The following is a 20,748-nucleotide window of genomic DNA, read 5'->3' as shown; positions in this document are numbered from 1 at the left end:
AGTCCTTATCTCTAATTTATCAGATCTACAGCTTCGTGGAGTACACTTTCTCTACCTAACCAGCAGGTGGCGTCCACGAGCCACCTGTTCTCCACAAGCCAGTTCTCCCCTGCTTAGCCTTTTTGGTGAGTGGGGGAGTGAGTCTTGTGGGGTCCAATTGGTGTACCAAGCTTGCGTGTGTAGTTGGTGTTGCCTGCCCTGTATATGGGGCGTGTTTCTGGGCAGTCAGGGAGGGGGGTGTGGCTCTAACAATCAAATCTCCCTGGTGATCCTAGAGTTTTAAAGCTGCTGCGATAGTCTAATCCTTCAGTTCAGTCCTGCCACAGTTTGTCTCTGCCGCTGACCCACAAGTCCTTGGTATTGGCGTATGGCTCCTGAGACTTGCAAGTGGGCCCCTCTTCCAGGCCGTGCACCCCGGGTCCTCTGTTGAGGGATGACTGTGCTATGTCACAGGTGAGTGCCGTCCCCCCAGGGCAGTTCTGGGCTGCTGGGCTGTGTAGGGAGGCTCCCAGTCTGCTGAAATGATGGCTGAATGGGGCTTTGTTAATTCACACTGCTCTACCTTCCCAACTCTGGGACAATCAGCTGAGGTTACAGGGAAGGCTAATGTCCACGCCCAGTTTTGTGGTGTGTGCCTGTTATTTGAAGCACTTCCGTCACACTGGGTTGTCTGGGGCAGTTCTGGGCTATGGGGCTGGCGAAGGGCAGGAGTGTTTCCTGTCCACCAGGATGATGGCTGTGAGCGGACACCCCCCTTTTCTTGGGAAGTTGTGGTGTTTAGTGAATTTTCTCAGCCACTGGATTATTGCGTTTTGTCTCAGAGCTCTCCTAGTTCTGCTCTTGACTTGACCTGCCCAAATAGTAAGTCTTTGAAGCTTTCTGTATTGGGGTTCTTAGAGTAATTGTTTTAGAAAAAGAAAAAAGGATTAAAAAAAAAAAAAAAAAAAAGGGCCCTCCTCAGAGATATAATGGGTTATTGAAATGCTAAGAGACAAAGCAACCAGGGCCATTAAGGAAAGGTCCACAGGGCAGAGAGATCAGCTTTTCTTCGGGATTTGCATATGCGCCTCAGGGCCCTTCCCCTTTCTATGTTCACCAGAACTCCAAAAATCCTCCGCTTTTATTTTGGAGTTTTTTGTGTTGTTTTTTTTCTATGCCTGTCTCCTCTCTCCTGGGCTGGCTGCTCTCAGATTCTCTGGTGTCTGGTCTCAGTCTATCTATGTTTGGAGTTTGGATCAGTAGAATGAGTTTCTGATAAGACCTGCCACTGCAGTTCTCTCTTCTCCTTCCCGGAGCTGACAGCCCCTCCTCCCCCGGGACTGAGCCTGGCAGGGAGGGGCGCGGGTCCCCTGGCCGCAAAAACTTACAGATTTCGCTGATCTCAGCAGTTCCACGTTTTCATGAGTGTTGTATGAAGTATGCCCAAAGTCAGATTGCTCTGTGGTGTCCAGTCCACACAGTTCCTGGCTTTCTACCTACTTTCCTGGAGGAGTAAACAACTGTGGGTATGCACGAGTCCAAATTCTGCAGAGCAGTCAACAAACTGTCAACTCCAAAGAAGATGTCCAATGAACTCCTCAGGAAACGAACTGGCAACTTCGACGAACTCAGGAAAAGAACTGGGGTCTTCGACAAATGTGTTCGATGAACTCCTCAGGAAACGAACTGGCAACTTCGACGAACTCCTCCGGAAATGCTTCACTGGGCAGCCGAAGAAGAAGCCAAATTTTATTTTGAAATAAATTCAAACTTACAGGAACAGTTGCAAAAACAATACAAACCCCATATACAGAACTCCAGCATACCTCGGCCCCCCTCCCCCAATACCCCGATCCACCAACTTTAACATCCTGTCACACCACCATTTCTTTCTTTCACTCCCTCCCTCCCTATCATCCACAATCTATTGCTCTGTCGTCTTTTTTTTTGTTTTTTTAATTGCTCTTTTTCACTTTATTATTGTTATTTTTGTGTGTGTGGTAATGAAGGTGTCAGGGATTGATTTTGGTGATGAATGCACAACTATGTAATGGTACTGTGAAGAATCGAATGTACGCTTTGTTTTGTATGACTGCATGGTATGTGAATATACCTCAATAAAATGAATTAAAAAAAAAAAAGAAAAGAAGTCATAAGAGGCTGGCCTGGCAAGGCAACAGAATTTAAGACCTGGCTGCAGTTTCTCTGAAAAGTAAGGCTATGTCTTATTACCATTGGCTCCCTAGCAATTAACAGTAAATTCCCTTGAATAGATAAATGAATGAGTGAGTAGTAAGTACATGCATGAATAAGTAATAAAGCAAAGCTGAAGCTCTCAAAAAAAAAAAAAAAAAATAACTCCTGGTAAAATGTTTTAAATATCTGTACTTAAATATATGCAACCAGTATTTGCATGAGGCTGGCCTACCTCACTTCCTTTACTCCTTTGACTCATTAAATTAGCAACTGTAGTGATAGAATGCCTTCTTGCCAATCCCAATTGTGTTTTTGTTTATTTTTATTTTGAAATAAATTCAAAGTTATAGGAACAGTTGCAAAAACAATACTAACCCCATACACAGAACTCCATCATACCCTGACCCCCTCCCCCGATAGCCCTGTCCACCAACTTTAACATGCTGTCACATCGCTATTTCTTTCCCTCCCTCCCTATCTATCATCCTTCATCTATTGCTCTGTCTTCTGAACATATGAGAGCTAGCTGCACCCATCCTTGAACAAACACTATAATTCACATATACACTTCCCATGAACAGGAATATTCTTTTATGCAATCCCATTAAGCGCAGCTAGGAAGTATAAGAGATTCAACAATGATACAAAGCTTACATTCTATATTTCCTTTTCCTTATGTCTCAACTCTGTCCCTTTGAGCCTCTTGTCCTCCATCCTCCAATCCCATCCAGGTTCATCTTTGGCATTCAATTGTCATCTATTTCGACTGTTGTTTTTTTTTGTTTTTTTTCAATTGTGGAAACATATACAGCCTAAATCTTCCCATTCCACTCCCTCCCTAGCATTCCATTAGTGGGATTAATCACATTTAGAATGTTGTAATGCTCTTTCCCACCATCCATTACTAGAAATTTCCTTTTACCTCAAACAGCAACCCTACACTCATTTCTTAATTCCCCATTGCCCTTTCCCCCATTTTTCTTAACCCATACTCTACTTTTTATCTCTGTGGTCATAGTCTCTGATAATTTCTTTGTGTTTGCTGTGGGGCTTAAAATTAAACTCTTAAATCCATATCAATCTTGTTTGTCTTTGATACCACCTTCACTTCAATAGGACATGTAAACTATGTTCCTTTACTCCTCCATTCCCCCGCCTTTATATAGTTGTCTAAAATTACATATTTTACATTGAGTTCAAAACCACTGATTTGTCATTAGAGTTTGTGTATTTCATATCATGTAGGAAGTAAATAGTGGAGTTACAATTCAAAAATTATTGACTTCTATTTGTATTCCACTGTGGTCAGAGAATGTGCTTTGAACAAATTCAATTTTTTTTTTTTTTTTTAATTTATTGAGGCTTGTTTTATGTCCCAGCTAATGGTCTCTTCTGGAGAAAGATCCATGATCACTAAAGAAAAATGAGTGTCCTGGTCATTTGGAATGTAAGGTTCTATATATGTCTGTTAAAATTCTCTATATGTCTTTCTCCTTTCTTTGTTTCTCTGTTGGTAGGGCTCCCTTTAGTATCTGAAGTAGGGCAGGTATTTTATTGGCAGAGTCTCTCAGCATTTGTTTATCTGTGAAAAATTTAAGCTCTCTCTCAAATTTGAAGAAGAGTTTTGCTGCATAAAGTATTCTTGGTTGGAAATTTTTCGCTCTCAGAATTTTAAATATGTCATGCCACTGCCTTCTTGCCTCCATGGTGGCCACTGAGTAGTCACTACTTAGTCTTATGTTGTTTCCTTTGTATGTGGTGAATTGCTTTTCTCTTGCTGCTTTCAGAACTTGCGCCTTCTCTTCAGTATTTGAGAGTCTGATCAGAATATGTCTCCGAGTGGGTTTATTTGTATTTATTCTATTTGGAGTTTGCTGGGCATTTATGCTTTGTGTATTTATATTGTGTAGAAGGTTGGGGAAGTTTTCCCCAACAATTTCTTTGAATACTCTTTCTAGACCTTTACCCTTCTCTTCCCCTTCTGGGACACCAATGAGTCTTAAATTTGGACGTTTTATTTTATCTATCATATCCCTGACATCCATTTCGATTTTTTCGATTTTTTTCTCCATTCTTTCTTTTGTTCTTTCATTTTCTGTTCTGTGGTCCTCGAGGATGCTGAGTCATTGTTCAACTTCCTCTAATCTTTTATTATGAGTATCCAGAGTCTTTTTACCTTGGCCAACAGTTTCTTTTAGATCTTCTGTTTTTTTATTTGCTCTTGCAATTTCTTCTTTATGGTCTTCTAAGGTCTTCTTTATGTCCTTTATATCCTGTGCCATGCTATCATTGTTTGTCTTTAGTTCTTTGATTAATTGCACCAAGTACTGTGTCTCTTCTGATCTTTTGATTTGGCTGTTTGGGATTGGGTTCTCCATATCATCTGGTTTTGCATATGCTTTAAGATTTTCTGTTGTTTTTGGCTTCTTGGCATTTGCTTTACTTGGTAGGTTTCTTTCAGGTTATAAAAAATACTGATCTCTAATTCGTCAGATCTTCAGCTTGGTGGCATACACTTTCTCTAGCTAATCAGCAGATGGCGTCTTCGAGACACCTATTCCCCCAAGTCAGCTCTCCCCAACTTTGTCTTTGTGGTGTGTGGGAATCTGATTCTTGTGGGGTCCATTTGGTGCACCAAGTTTGGGTGTGTTGTTTGTGCTGTCTGCCCTGAATGTGGGGCATGTGTCTGGGTGGTTAGGGAGGCAGGGCAGCTTTAATAATCAAACCTCCCAGGTGTTTCAGGAGATTTAAGGTTGTTGCAAGAGTCTAAGCCTTCATTTCAGTCTTGCCAGAGATTGCCTCTGCCTCTGACCCACAAGTCCTTGGTATTGGCATAGGGTCCCTGGGATTTCCAAGTGGGTCCCCCTTCTCGGCCGTGTTCTTCCAGGACCTCTGCTGAGGGAAGGTTGTGTCACGTCACAATTGTGTGCCGGCTCTCCACGGAAGCCCTGGGCCGCCGGGCCGTGCAGCGGTGTTCCCAGCCTGCTTTAAAGGTGGTTGAATGGGACAAGTGAATTTCCCCCTTTTCTCTCAGCTCCGCCTTCCCAGCTCTTAGACAATTAGCTGTGATTGCACTAAAGGCCACTGTTGTGGCTGATATTGTATAGTGTTTACAGTGCTGCGGGGTACCCTCCCCGTCAAACAGGGTTTCTTAGTCCGTCTCTGGGCTGTGGGTCTGGCCCCGGGCAGGAGCGTCCCCAGCCCGCCGGGGAGATGGCTGCAAGGGGCACAGTTTCTTTCTCCTTTTGGCTCCCCTCTGCCCCTGTGGCCCTGAGATAATCAGCAGTGGGCGTGGGGGGGGGCTGTCCTCCATGCCAGGCACTGAGGCATTGGTACAGCCCGGTCCTGCCGTGCTTCAGGCACTGAGGCATTGGTACAGCCCGGTCCTGCCGAGCTTCACTGCACAGTTCTCCCCGCAGCCACTCCCAGGTTTTTTTTTCTGTTTTTTTTTTTTTAAAGAATTAGTCCGTCTTTAAACCCCAACTCACCGTTTCCCCACACTGCAGCATGGCTGCCGAACTTTCAGCTGGCTCATTCACTCGTTTCAGAATGCAGACTCCCAGTTGCACCAAATGCACAGTCCCTATGGATTTAGCAGACCTTGTCCGGCTGGTGTATCGCTGGAATTGGTGTTCTGGGTCACTTTCTGGTTTTTATCTAGTATTTTTCATGGAGGTGTTTTTTTTGCCTGTCTCACCTAGCCGCTATCTCAGGTTCCTCCCCGACCATTCGTTCTTTTGTGCTTTCCTCAAGTTTGCTAATTCTTTCCTCTACGTCTTCAAATCTGGTGTTGTGTGTCTCAAAAATCTTTTTAATTTGATCAACAGTATCTTTTATTTCCATAAGATCTGCTATTTTTAACTTACTTTTACAAATTCTTTATGCTCTTCTAGGGTTTTCTTTATGTTCCTTATATCCTGAGTCATGACATTGATATTTTTGTGTACTTCCTTGATTAATTCCTCCAAGTTCCGTGTCTCCTCTGGCTTTTTAATTTGGATGTCTGGGTTATCCATATCTTCTAGTTTCTTCATATGCTTTGTATTTTTTTTTTTTTGTTTTTCTCTCTTGGCGTTTGCTTATCTTGATAGGGTTCTTTTAGGATACACGTGCTCATTTGAACATTTATCTATAATTTTGCTGAACTAGAGCTTAGTGAATGCACTTTCCCTGATCTAACAGCAGATGGTGCTCCTGAGCCACCTGTTACTCTCAAGCCAGTTCTCCCTAACTTCATCTGTACCCCGAGTGGGGTGCCAATCCATGTGGAGGTCCAGTCAGTGTACAACTTTTCACGTGCACTTGGGACCAGCAGTCCTGTGGATCAGGGGGTATCCCTGCATGGTTTTTCAGGGAGTCCACTCAGGACACAGTGGTCCTAGCCATCCCGGGGCTGTGGGTTGAGTATTCTGGGGCTGCAGAGCTGTGCATCTCACCTTCCAGCTAAAATGCCCCGCAGGTCATCTCTGCTGTGTGCCCACAAGTCCCTAGGAATGGGGGAGAGCTCCTGGTACTTCCGTGCCGCACCCCGGCTTCTAGGCTGTGCATACTGTGGGTTTCCATGCAGGCAGAGTATTCACTGTCACAAGTCCGCCAAATCCCAAATTCCTTCAAGGAAGCTCTCAGCCGCAGAGCTCTGAAGAGTTGTCTCCCACTCAGCTGCAAAGTTGGATGCATGGGGTGTGGAAAGCTAACCCCTTCCCCAACTGTCCATCTGCTCTAGTAGCCAGTTCAGGCTCAGGGGCTCCTTGCCATGGGTCTGTGAAGGATTTTCACTCACCATTGTAATCGGGAGGGTGCCTGGGGCATGGAAGGTTACTCCCCTCCCACTGTCAGCTGGCTTCAGCCACCCTTGCCCCAGTGGCTTTCCGGGCCAAACATTCACCCATCTCTAAACACAGCTTCTTGGTTTCTCCAAGTGCACACTCATTGTGGGTGTAGAAGTTCCAGCTGGTGGAACCCTGGCATTGCTGTTCTGGAGCACTTTCTGTCCTTTATCTAGTGTTTTTCACACGGCAGAATTTTGCGCTCTCTCTCCTAATCTGCTGTTTCTCCTCATCCGCCATCTTGGATCCTCCTCCTGATGGACTTTAAAATTTAATTATTTTTGTGGAGAGGTTTTACATACACTCCTAGTTAAAAATTCGAAGAGTCCAAAAGATGTGTAGGGAAAAGTAAGTCTACCACAGTGCCAAGGGCTCCTCCCTAAAGGGAACCTCTGTTACCAGTTTTTTGCGTAGCTTTTCAGGCACAGTCTATGTATAAGCACATTTTTCAAGATATTTCATACTTTTCCTGTATGTCATTTTATGGCTGCATGATATTCCAACCTGCAAATGTAACGTTTGTTTAACTAATGGTGTTATGGAGCATTTATTGTTTTCCCTTCATTTTTCTTTTCTTATTATTAGCTCTATAAATGTCTTAGTTTGCCAAGCTGCAAATACCAAAAAATGGGTTGATTTAAATAAGGGAAATGTATTGATTCACAATTCCAGAGACTATAAGGCTTGCTTCTTCTGGTGTTGGTAGTGTTCATATACTGGCTTTCCAAAATCCCTTGGGCTTCAGTTTCTTTTGGGTCACATAGCAACGTCCTCTCCTTTCTCGGTGTTCCCATGGACTTCCTGCTTCGTACTCCTCCCTATGACTTTCTCTTTATGAAGCCTCCAGTAAGCCAGATTAAGGCCCACCTTTGTTCAATGGGGCTACACCTTAATTAAAAATAACATCTTTAAGAGATCTTGTTTATGACGGGTTCACACCCACAAGAATGTGGATTAAGTTTAAGAGCATGTCTAAATTTGCGTACCTATCTCAGTCTACCTCATTAAATAAATGCATAAAGGATATAAATAAATAGTTCACAGAAGTGATTAGTAGATATGGGGAAAACTTGATGTTAGTGGAAATTAAAAATTTAAAGTATGATACAATTTTTAACCAAGATTTTAAAAGTTGAGAATTCGCATTGATTGTTGATGAGGTTGGCATAAAGAAACCACATCCCACTTTTGAAAAATAATCTAACTGTACATTTCATAAGGTTTAAAGTATATACCACAGTCACTTACTAATTCCACTTCTACGAGTCTACCCAAGGAAAGAAGTCTCAATGCAGCATCTTTTTTTCTCAAAACAGCTCTTTGTCTCATTGCTTTGGATTTTTATTTGCTTGATGATTTTCCTTAAGATATCTTCAAAGTCTGTAATAAAAGTAATGATTTTTACATTAATTATATGAGTAAGTATATTTCTGTCTTTACTATTTGCTTCTCTCCTCTCTTTACAGATAAAGTGCTGTTTATGACCACAGCTGTTGATTTGGTAATAACAGAAGTACAGGAACCTGTTCGATTTCTTCTAGAGACAAAAGTCCGTGTGTGCCCACCTAATGAAAGATTATTCTGGCCCTTCAGCAAACGTAGTACTACTGAAAATTTTTTTTTGAAACTAAAACAGGTACTGTACTTTTCTATAAATGTGTGGAGGGTGGGGATAAGAAAGGAGAAATCACTTTCGGGACTGATTGATCATTTATTGTAGTGTATGTATTAATTAAATCTTTTAAACAGTCGTGTATCTTAAATATATTAAGAGGAGGTACTATCTTTTATATTTACCTATCTATTTAACATTTTTGTTGCTCATCATTTCTTTCTAAAGATCCAGGTTTTTCATCTGGTATCATTTATCTTTGACCTGAAAAATTTCTTTCAGTATTTCTTTTAGTGCACATTTTCTTTTCTTTATCTGAAAGTGTCTTTATTTTGCCTTCAATCCTGGAGGATATTTCACTGGATATAGGATTCTTAGTTGACAAGTTTTATCTTTATCTAAATTTGGGTATATAACTCAGTCCTTTATGTTTAAAGGTGTTATCCCACAGTCTCTGGAAGCATTGATTTTTTTTTTAATTTTTTTCATTGTGGGAAAATAAGTGGAACATAAATTTTGCTATTTTAGCCATTTTAAGGTATATACAGTTCTGTGGCATTAGTTACATATATGATGATTTCCAAAACTATTTCCAAAACATTTTCATCACCCCACACGGAAGCTATATAACCATTTAACAAGAACTCACCATTTCTCCAGTCCTGTTTACCTAACCTGCTTTCTGACTGTCTGAATTTGCCTATTTCTAGTTATTTTATGTGCATGGAATCATAAAATATTTGTCTTTTTGTGTCTGGCTCATTTCACTTAGCCAAACATTTTCAAGGTCCATTCGTGTTGTCACTTGTGTCCAAACTTTAGTCCTCCTCATGACTGAATAATATTCCATTGTATGTATATATGATAGTTTGTTTATCCTTTCATTTGTTGATGTCACTTGGGTTGTTTTTGCTGTTGTGAATAATACTGCTATAAACATTTGTACACAAATATCTGAGTCTTTGTTTTCATTCCTTTTGGATGTATGCCTAGAAGTGGGATTGCAAGGTCTTGTGGTAATTCCATGTTTAACTTTTTGAGGAACTGCCAAAATGTTTTCCACAGGAGCTGCACCATTTTATATTTCCACTTCCGATTTCTCTGATTCTTGTCAAACTTGTTATTTTCATTTTTAAAAAAATAATAGCCATCCTTGTGGGTAGGGGAAGTGGTTTCTTATCTTGAGTTGCATTTTCCCGTTTGCTAATGTTGTAGAGAATCTTTTCATATGCATACTGGCCACTTGTTTTTGTTCTTTATGGAAATGTCTATTCAAGTCCTTTGCCCATTATTAAATTGGTTTCTTTGCCTTCTTGTGGTTGAGTTGTAGCATTTCTTTCTATATTCTAGATTTTAAACCTTTGTCAAATATATGATTTTCAAGTACTTATATTCTGTATATAGTTTTTTCACCTTCCTGATAATGTCTGATGTTTAGAATGTTTTAATTATGATAACGTCCAATTTATCTATTTTCTCTGTTATTCATGCATTTGTTGTTATATCTAAAAATCCATTGCCGGACAGAGAGAGGCGGGGCAAGATGGCAGACTGGTGAGCTGTATGTTTTAGTTACTCCTCCAGGAAAGTAGGTAGAAAGCCAGGAACTGTGTGGACTGGACACCACAGAGCAATATGACTTTGGGCGTACTTCATACAACACTCATGAAAACGTGGAACTGCTGAGATCAGCGAAATCTGTAAGTTTTTGTGGCCAGGGGACCCGCACCCCTCCCTGCCAGGCTCAGTCCTGTGGGAGGAGGGGCTGTCAGCTCCGGGAAGGCGAAGGGAGAACTGCAGTGGCAGCCCTCATCGGAAACTCATTTTACTGATCCAGACTCCAACCATAGATAGACTGAGACCAGACACCAGAGAATCTGAGAGCAGCCAGCCCAGCAGAGAGGAGACGGGCATAGAAAAAAACAGCACAATTATAGGGAGGCCTAGCCTCTTCTTTGCGGAAACAGTCTTCCCAAGGGCAAGTCCTGTGGTAGAGGGCTCAACCTGTCAAACCACCAGTCCCCTATGTCTGTGAGCACATTAGCAACCATCGAGGTGGAGCAGGCCAATACCCCTGCATTCTCTACCAGCTCCTCAAGGGGGCTCTGCATATTTTTTTCCTTGTTGTTTTTTTTTTTCCTAAACTTTTTTTTTTAAATCAACTGTATAAAAAAATTAAAAAAAATAAAAAAATTAAAAAAAACGTACAATAAAAGAACATTTCAAATATTGTATTTTTAAATTTCTATTTTCTTAAGAGATTTCCTGTTTGGGCTTTTTATTTATTTATTTATTTTTGGGGGGTGGTGTAGATTTTCTTTTGCATCCTCAACCGTAATTATAATAGTTTTCGAATCCTTCAGTGCTAATGATAATGTCTGATTAGTCACATTTTTCTGTTTCTTTGTCTAACAATTTTGGATTATGCCTTGGGCATTTAAAATAATATTTGTAGGAATTCAGAGTTCTCTGTTCTAAAATGTATTGATTTATTCATTATCTGGCTTATATCTTGACCAAAATCAAATTCATACTCTTATCTCTCCTCCAGTGTGCAGCAGCTGAAATCTCTGTTCTGTTCTTTCAGTTTTTCTTAGATCCCATTGTCATACTATTACTGCCCCCTTTTTGCTTTCCTTTGTAGCACGATTCCTTGAAAGTAGTAGTCTGTTTTCTCTGTCTCTAGTTCCTACTTTTCATTCTCTTTTATAACTCCTCCAGGCACAGTTTTCCTCCCCGCCTCCCCGAGACTCTGAGACTGCTGTCATTGTGGTCACCAAGGTCATTTCTAAATCCAGTAGACAATATGAGTCCTCTTCTTAATTGATCTGTCAGCAGCATTTGATTCTTTCTCTCAATTACCCCTCTTTCATTCAGCTTTGAGGATATCCTACACTCTTGATTTTTATTCTGTCTCATTATTTACCTCTTCTCAATCTTCTTTTCTGATTTCTTCTCTTATTTCCATAATTTTGGAGTTCCTTGGTGTTAATCTTTGGATCCCTTCTTTGTCTATAGTCACCCCCTTTGTGAGCAACTTTAGTTCCATATTGTCATCTATGTGCTTTTCGCTCACAAATTTTTCTTTCCGGTGCACACCTCTCTCCCAAATTGTAATGTCTTTTATGTAACTGCCTACTCAGCATCCCTGTTTGGTTTTTGATGAGACGTCTCAAAATTAACATGTATCCAAACTTCCTGTTTCTTCCTCTATCCTCAAGGTGGTCTACCTCCCTGCCATTACTATCTCCATTCATGGCATCTTCTCCTAATAGTTACTTAGGCCAAGCATCTTTACTCTTTGCTTTCTCATACCTGACATCCAATCTGTAAGGAAATTCTGTTTACTTTCAAAGCATATCCAGAATCTGATGACTTCTTGCTACCTAGACTTCTTTCACTCTCATCTGAGTTGTCATTTTTCACCTGGATTACTGCAGTAGCCTTTTCACTCATCTCCCTGTTTCTCTCTTTGCCCACTTGTGATCTAATCTCAACATAGCAGACTGAGATTAAAGCTCTCTGACACTTTTTCACTCAGTAAAATCCAAAATCTTTACAATGGCTTAAAAGGCCCTACCTGATCTGATGCCTTTTAATTCGTTCCTGTCTTATTTTTTCCTCATTTGCTCAGTCTTCTCTAAATATACTTTTTTAGGACATTTGCTTTTAACTCTTCCCTCAGCCTGGAATGCTCTTTCTCTAGATCCCACTTCTTAATACTCACCTCACTCAAGTTTTTGCTGCAGTTTACTTCTCAATATTCACCAAACTGTCCCATTTAAGTTTGCAATTTACCTACTCTCCTACACTAGAATTGCCAACCCCAACTCCCCACCTCCCCTGCTCCTTAACTGTTATAACAGGCTGAGTTAGGAATAGAGATTTCTTTTCAGAAATCGCTTGTTCAGTAAGAAAACCAATTTATAAGCATCACTTTGAACATTTTGGAGGTGGGAAAGGACGAGTCTCTGAAGTTTCTAGACTGAGAGATGGTAAATACAAATTAATTGTAAAATATTTTTAATACCAATTTGTATGTTTATGAATCATAGATATTTTCTTCAGTTAGAGTTCTGTCTCTTTAATATTCTTTAAGTGAATATAAATTAAGTTCACCAACCTTGCTTTTCCCTTCAAGTTTTATGTTTCCCAGTCTTGGATTAAAAAACTGGATTTTAGAAACCTACTTCTATTAATCTATCTTTTCATACAAATAAATTAAATGTGTTTAATTTTAATTGCAAGTTTTAAAAAATTCTCTAATATAGTATGTTGTTCTAGCTGCCTTTATTTTTATTTAATTAAAAAATGACTTTATAGTGGAAAGTAGCCAAAGATCTCTTCGTACCTGATCAACTATAAATATATATAGCCTGATATACTACTCTAGACTCCTCTGTTAAGGTTACAGGGTAAACATAGGCTGAGTTGTCAATATTTGTAAAAAGCAGAAGTGTACGTATGGAAGCTGGGAGGAGGGCAGGAAATTCCTGAGAATAATCTTTCGTTTTTCTCCTTATTTGGATGAATCTTTTGTTGTGTTGGGGAATAAGGGGTGGGGGTTACAGTGTGAAAAAATTGAACAAGTTTTTGCTGTTCAGTATTTTGTCTGTGAGCGCTGTTAATCTCATCCCTTGTAACTTAATGAACCAAATTTATTTATTCTGTCATTTATACTCATGGCATTAAAAAGTAATAGAAACTATCACCAATTGAGGACCTATTATGGATATCACTGTACTAGCCACTTTCACTTTTACTGTCTTACATAATTTTCATAGTGACCCAATGAAGTTAAAATAGTATTCTCATTTTATAGATAAGGGGACAATCCCAAAGATGTCAAATAGTAGAATTTATGGGGTGTTGTGGTAGAGAAGATTTATACCTAAGCCTGGTAAGAGTCTCAGTCAGGGCTCTTTCTATAGACTCATGCTACTTTTGCCTTTCTTTTTGTGAGTATTTTTTGGATTTACCTAAAACAAAGTAAGCATAATTTAAAATTTTAACCCCTTTTTTAGGTTTCATTAGTCTGAAAAGGAAACTGTGCTACAGGGCATTGTTTTAAAATAATAGAGTGTTTCTGTTTATTGCCATCAGTATGGGAAAACAATTACAGAAATGTTTTTAGAAATACAGGTTTAAAATTTGATACTTTTCCTTTAACTAAAACTATCTGGTGACTCGGTAACTCCTTTTTAGCCTGGAAGCATTTTATTTCCATGTGTGGGATTGTTAAATTAAGATAGCATCATATTAGAGAAGAATCTCTTAAAATTAGTGAGGAAAGAAAGATTGCTTTCTTGAATTTAAATTTTCAGATAGCGTTTACTAAAAGTGGAAGAAAATAGTCTAAAGACTAGATTTTCCAACTATAACATAGCATATAAATAAACATAACATAGCTTAAAGTAAGCATTCTCAGAACTAAAAGAATTTTTATAGCCAAAGAGACTGTAGGGAGCTAATAATTTATTATAAAATTATTATTTTAGAAATAATAAACATGGCATCTGAAAGACTAAGTGATGTAGTTAAGGTCATCTAGACAAGTTGTTAGTATAACCATAACTACAATCCTGGGCCTTTTACTCTTAATTTACTGTGGGTGCATGTCTTATCTGTGTTTGCACGTGTCCGCTATACAATGATACTTCTTAAGATAAAAATATCAAAATACTTTTTACACCAGAGCTTTTCCACTGCTAAATCAGGAGGCCTTGACATCAAGTTGTTCACTATTCCTGTTGCTAAAGGTGATCACTTGGTTAAGGTGGTGAACACTGGCTCTTTGCTTTGTGAAAGGAGGGTTTTCTTTTTGCAATTAGCAAATAACCTTTGGTGTGATACTGTGCCTACTTCAAAATGGCCTGTTCTTCAACAGCATTTTAACTAATGGTTTTAGCATCTGTTAATGATCTTCCCTGAGTCAGTTGAGCTCATATAAATGTTTTCAGTAGTAATTAACATTAAAGGATTTTCTTCTTTTCTTTTACATTTGTATTTCTTTTATAATGAAAATCTTAATTACAGTAACACTAATGTATTTAATTTATTTGGTTTATCCTGTTTCATCAAAAAATCCAAAATATCCTTATTACAATTAATAGTAAAACTTTTGAGTGAAGTGTAAGATATTATGGAGCTTCTTTTTGTACTTTGACCATGTTCCTTATAAGATTATAAAATTGGGACTTCGTTCAGAATTTATTTGAAATAATTTCTTTTTCATTGTAGTTAACATTTGACATATAATTAGGTTCATCTGTCTCCATTTATTTTCTATTGGGGGCTTTGTTTTTTTTTTCCTTTTTGATTTGACTTACTTGTAAAATACTTACATGGTATAAAAGTCAAAATTATGTAAAAAGGCATATGCAGAACTCTTGTTTTCATCTGTATCTCCTGACCACCTGAACTATGGGTATTGATTATTATTAGTTTTTGGTTTATCTTTCCATTGTTTCTTACTGAAAGTAAAATATTCCTCTGTAAGTTTTAGCTTCCTCTTTACATAAAAATCAGCATAGTGTATATAATGTTCTCTACCTTGCTTTTCTAAAACTAATGTACCCAGTAGATCATTCCACATCAGTATCTAGAGATCTTCCTCATTCTTTTTAGTGGCTATATAGTACTTCGTTGTTTGGATGAATCATGGTCAATTCAACCAGACCTCTGCTGATGGACATTTGAATTTTTTCCCATCATTTGCTATTCCAAATAATGCTGCAACATAGAACTTTGTGCAGGTATTGTTTTGTTTTTTTCAAAGCGCCTCTTATACTAGATTCCTGTTAGTGAAATCACTGGTACATATGGTAAATACGATATAATTTTGTTGTATTTACCAAATTTCCCTCCTTGAAGATTGTAACCATAGAGTTTCACAGTATGTGTAGATGTCTGTGTCTCCTTAGGTTTGCTGAGTGTGGTGTCAAACTTCATCTGATAGGCCATTCCACCCATTCCAGACTGGTTTTCAACATCTGTCAGTCACAGAAGTCCCCCAAACAGATGTTCCAGAGAGTTCCTGGCTGTTTACTGGCTGCCCTAGAGGAGTTACTGAATTCCACACCTCACTATGCCGTCATCTTGCCCCCAGCCTGTGATAAAATTTTCATATCAAGAATATATAAAGAGGAGAACCTAAGATGGCGGCTAGGTGAGACAGGGCAAAAAAAAACACCTCCGTGAAAAATACTAGATAAAAACCAGAAAGTGACCCAGAATACCACTTCCAGTGATGCACCAGCTGGACAAGGTCTGCTAAAACCATAGGGACTGTGCACTTGGTGAAACTGGGAGTCTGCATTCTGAAACGAGTGAGTAAGCCGGCTGAAAGTCCGCAGCAGTGCTGCGGTGTGGGGAAACTGTGGGTTGGCATTTGGAGATGGACTAGTTCTTTTTAAAACAAAACAAAACCCGGGAGCGGCTGCAGATACGGCAGTGAGAACCGTGCAATGAAGCACTGCAGGAGCGGGCTGTAGGCAACGACTCGGTGTTTGGCGTGGAGGATAGCCCTCCCCACACCTGCTGCTGATTGTCCTGGGGCCAGAGGGACAGAGGGGAGAGCCAAAAGGAGAAAGAAACTGCACCCCTTGCAGCCGGCTTCCCACGGCACCCCTCACACACCACAATATCGGCTGTGGACAGTGGCCTTGGGTGCAACCACAGCTAGTTGTCCCAGAGCTGGGAAGGTGGAGCTGTGCTAAGGGGGGGGGGGGTTGAGACACCCCATTCAGCCATTTTTGCCCATCAGGCTGGGAGCACCTCTGCACGGCCCGGCTGCCCAGGGCTTCCCTTGAGGGACGGTGCGCACTTGTGACGTAGCACAGCCTTCCCTCGGCAGAGGTCCTGGAAGATCACAGCTATCAAGCAAAGCAAATGCCAAGAGGCCAAAAACAACAGAAAATCTTAAAGCATTTGCTAAAACCAGACAATGTGGAGAACCCAATCCCAAACACCCAAATCAAACGATTGGAGGAGACACAGTACTTGGCGCAATTAATCAAAGGAATACAGTCAAAGAATGAGAGCATGGCACAGGATATAAAGGACATGAAGAAGACCCTAGAAGAGCATGAAGAAGAAACTGCAAGAGTAAATAAAAAGATAGAAGATCTTATGTAAATAAGAGAAACTGTTGGCCAAATTAAAAAGACTCTGGGTACTTATAATACAAGATTAGAGGAAGTTGAACAACAACTCAGCGTCCTAGAAGACTACAGAACAGAAAATGAAAGAACAAAAGAATGAATGGGGAAAAAAATCAAAAAAATCGATATGGATCTCAGGGATATGATAGATAAAATAAAACGTCCAAATTTAAGACTCATTGGTGTCCCAGAAGGGGAAGAGAAGTGTAAAGGTCTAGAAAGAGTATTCAAAGAAATTGTTGGGGAAAACTTCCCCAACCTTCTACACAATATAAATACACAAAGCATAAATGCCCAGTGAACTCCAAATAGAATAAATCCAAATAAACCCACTCCGAGACATATTCTGATCAGACTGTCAAATACTGAAGAGAAGGAGCAAGTTCTGAAAGCAGCAAGAGAAAAGCAATTCACCACATACAAAGGAAACAACATAAGACTAAGTAGTGACTATTCAGTGGCCACCATGGAGGCGAGAAGGCAGTGGCATGACATATTTAAAATTCTGAGACAGAAAAATTTCCAACCAAGAATACTTTATCCAGCAAAGCTCTCCTTCAAATTTGAGGGAGAGCTTATATTCTTCACAGACAAACAAATGCTGAAAGATTTTGCCAATAAAAGACCTGCCCTACTTTGGATACTAAAGGGAGCCCTACCAACAGAGAAACAAAGAAAGGAGAGAGAGATATAGAGAATTTTAACAGACATATATAGAACCTTACATCCCAAATCACCAGGACACACATTTTTCTCTGGTGATCACGGATCTTTCTCCAGAATAGACCATATGCTGGGCCATAAAACAAGCCTCGATAAATTAAAAAAAAAAAAAAAAAATTGAATGTATTCAAAGCACATTCTCTGACCACAATGGAATGCAAGTAGAAGTCAATAATTTTTTATTTTTAACTCCACTGTTTACTTCCTACAGGATATAAAATACATAAACTCTAATGACAAATCAGTGGTTTTGGACTCAAAGTAAAATATGTAACCTTTGACAAGAACTATATAAAGGCACGGGAATGGAGGAGTATAGGAACATACTTTACAGCTCCTATTGAAGTTAAGTTGGTATCAAAGAAAACCAAGATTGTTATGGATTTAAGAGGTTAAATTTAAGCCCCACAGTAAACACAAAGAAATTATCAGGGAATATGACCATAGAGATGAAAAGTAGAGTATGGGTTAAGAGAAATGGGGGAAGGGGGCAATGGGAAGTTAAGAAATGAGTGTAGGGTTGCTGTTTGAGGTGAAGCGAAATTTCTAGTAATGGATGGTGGGAAGGTGATAGCATTACAACATTCTAAATGTGATCAATCCCACTAATGGAATGCTAGGGAGGGTGTGGAATGGGAAGATTTAGGCTGTATACTTGTTCCCACAATTGAAAAAAAAAAAAAAAAGTCTAGATAGATGACAGTTGAATGCAAAGGATGATCCTGGATGGGATCTGAGGATGGAGGACAGGAGGCTCAAAGGGACACAGTTGGAACATAAGGGGAAAAAAAAAGGGGAATATAGAATGTAAGCTTTGTATCAATGTTGAATTTCTTGAGCTTAGCTGCGCTTAATGGGATTGCATAGAAGAATGTTCTTGTTCATGGGAATTGTATATGTGAGTTACAATGTTTGTTCAAGGATGTGTGCAGCTTGCTCTCATATGTTCAGAAGACAGAGCAATAGATGATGCATGATAGATAGGGAGGAAGGGAGGGAGGGAGAGAAAGAAATGGCGGTGTGACAGCATGTTAAAGTTGGTGTATCAGGGTATCGGGGGAGGGGGTCGGTATGCTGTATATGGGGTTTGTATTGTTTTTGCAACTGTTCCTGTAAGTTTGAATTTATTTCAAAATAAAATTTAAAAAAAAAATCAAAGTAGAAAAAAAAAAAGAATATATAAAGAAATATTTCAACTTAAGAGCAAAAAGACAAACAACCTAATTTAAAAATGGGCAAAACGCTTGAATAGATAGCTTTCCAGAGAAGATATACAAATGACCAGAAAGCATGGGAAAAAAAAAAAAAAAACCTTCATCTGATAGATTTGACAATGGTATCTTAGGGCAGTTTTACTTTATCTTCTGATATGTGAGGGCATCAAGCATTTTTTTTTTCATATGTAGGGTCATTTTCTGTGATTTGTTGATGTCTTTTGCACATTTTTCTCTTCAATTTTGGCTTTTCCTCTCAATTTTTAGGAGCTCTTTGTATATCCAAGAGATTAACCCTTTGAGATATGTTGCAAATATTTTCTCCCTGTTTGTCATTTGTCTTTTGTCTTTTGACTTAAATTAAGGTTGGTTTTTGTTGTTGCTGTTGTTATGTACTTAAATTTATCATTTTCTTTTCCTTTAAATCTTTTGCGTGCCACTACTCCCATAAAGGAAGGAATTTACACATTTTCTTCTATATGTATATGTTTTCATTTTAATGTATTTATTTCATTTAATACATTTAGATCTCTGATTTACTGGTATATTATTCTGGTGTGCTGTCTTAGCACATTCCTGCCAGCAAGCATGTTGTCGCATGTATCAGAACTTTATTCCTTTTAGGGCTGAAAATTGTTCCATTGTATGTATATACCACATTTTGTTTATCCATGTATTGATTGATGAGCACTTGCGTTGCTTTCATATTTTGGCAAATGTTAATAATGCCGCTGTGAATCAGTGTGCAAAAGCTGGTTGAGTCCCTGCTTTTACTTCTTTTGGTTATGTACCTAGAGGTGGGATTGCTGGGTCATATGGTAATTCTAAATTTAACTGTCTTCCACAGTGGCTGTGTCATTTTACATTCCTGCCAGCAATGAAAAAGTGTTCCTTATTTGTTTATTTTTTTAATATAAATTTTAGATTCATCTTATCTAGCTCTGAAAAAATAGTTGCATATTTATTTGGGGAAATTGACATCTTTATGATGTTGAGTAATCTTATCCAAGAACATGACTGTCTTTCCATTTATTCAAGTTTAATTATTTCTTAAAACTTTTTATAATAGAAAATTCCAATCATATACAGAAATAGAATAGTATAATGAATCCCCATGTACTGTTTCCCAAATTCAACAATTAACATTTTTAGTAGCCAGAGTTCTTGATTTACAGGCTGGATGCAGCTTATGACTCTGTTTTTATCTAACTTTAAAAGGTAGTATTGCTCCAGCCACTGTTATTCAGAGAGAGTTTCTTTTTAGGTGAGCAAAATTGTTACATGTATATAGTATATGGTGAAAAGTTTTAAAAGATAGCTATTTCTGATCTTTGCATCGTTTCAGATAGCAATTAAATAATGCTTCTGAGAGCTCTATAACAAAAAATTAAAATCCTATGCCCTGTCATAATTAATACAAATATACAGTCAATGTGTGTCAAATATTTTAATTCAACCCTTCAATGAGAGAACCGGTAAGATCATAAAACTAGTCCTGAGTATTTGAGTAACTTGTATTTATATAGTCCTTTAAAAAAAAAAAAAGAATGTTAGAATAAGTTTTCTAGGTTAAATACAAAAACTGTTTAATGTCCTATAGGTAACCTTTGGGTTATCTTTTCTAGTGGCCAGAAACCATTTGCATACCTACTAGATACAAATCTACAGCTTATCATGTAACTTCCCAGAGTCTGAGACCTTAACTAATAGCAAGTAATTAAGTAAAAAATGGCTTATTCACCTCGAATATTAAATAATCTTTGGTGAACCTGTTATATCAAAGTTGGCAGACCATAGCCCAAGGGCCAAATATGGCCTGCCACCTGTTTTTGTAAATAAAGCTTTATTGCAACACATCCACACTCATTTATTTTCTTATTGTCTGTGCTGCTTTTACACTACAGTGGCATGGGTTGAGTTGTTGCCACAGAGACTACTGTCCCGCAAAGCCTAATATATTTACTGTTTGGCCCCTTACAGGAAAGCTTGCCAGCTCCAATTTAAATAGTCATTCAGGATGATTTTGAAAGGGTTAT

The 20,748-nt window shown here is 38.8% G+C and overlaps 1 protein-coding gene across 4 annotated transcripts in view; it reads left to right on the top strand.

Annotated features, from left to right (window-relative positions):
* RABGAP1 (RAB GTPase activating protein 1) overlaps window positions 1–20,748 on the top strand; it is a 200,635-nt gene that overhangs the window by 76,422 nt on the left and 103,465 nt on the right. For all 4 annotated transcript variants that reach the window (XR_005210750.1, XM_037798308.1, XM_037798309.1 and 1 more), the window contains one exon: window positions 8,468–8,637. Coding sequence is in view for 3 of the 4 variants with exons in the window: in XM_037798308.1 (XP_037654236.1) it covers window positions 8,468–8,637 (170 nt within the window). In the remaining variant the exon portion in view is untranslated. The remainder of the gene's footprint in view (window positions 1–8,467; window positions 8,638–20,748) is intronic.

Source organism: Choloepus didactylus, chromosome 10 (assembly GCF_015220235.1).
Source record: "Choloepus didactylus isolate mChoDid1 chromosome 10, mChoDid1.pri, whole genome shotgun sequence".
NCBI lineage: Eukaryota > Metazoa > Chordata > Mammalia > Pilosa > Megalonychidae > Choloepus > Choloepus didactylus.
The sequence above is the reverse complement of the archived record's forward strand: the minus strand, read 5'-3'. Positions and strand labels throughout refer to the sequence as shown.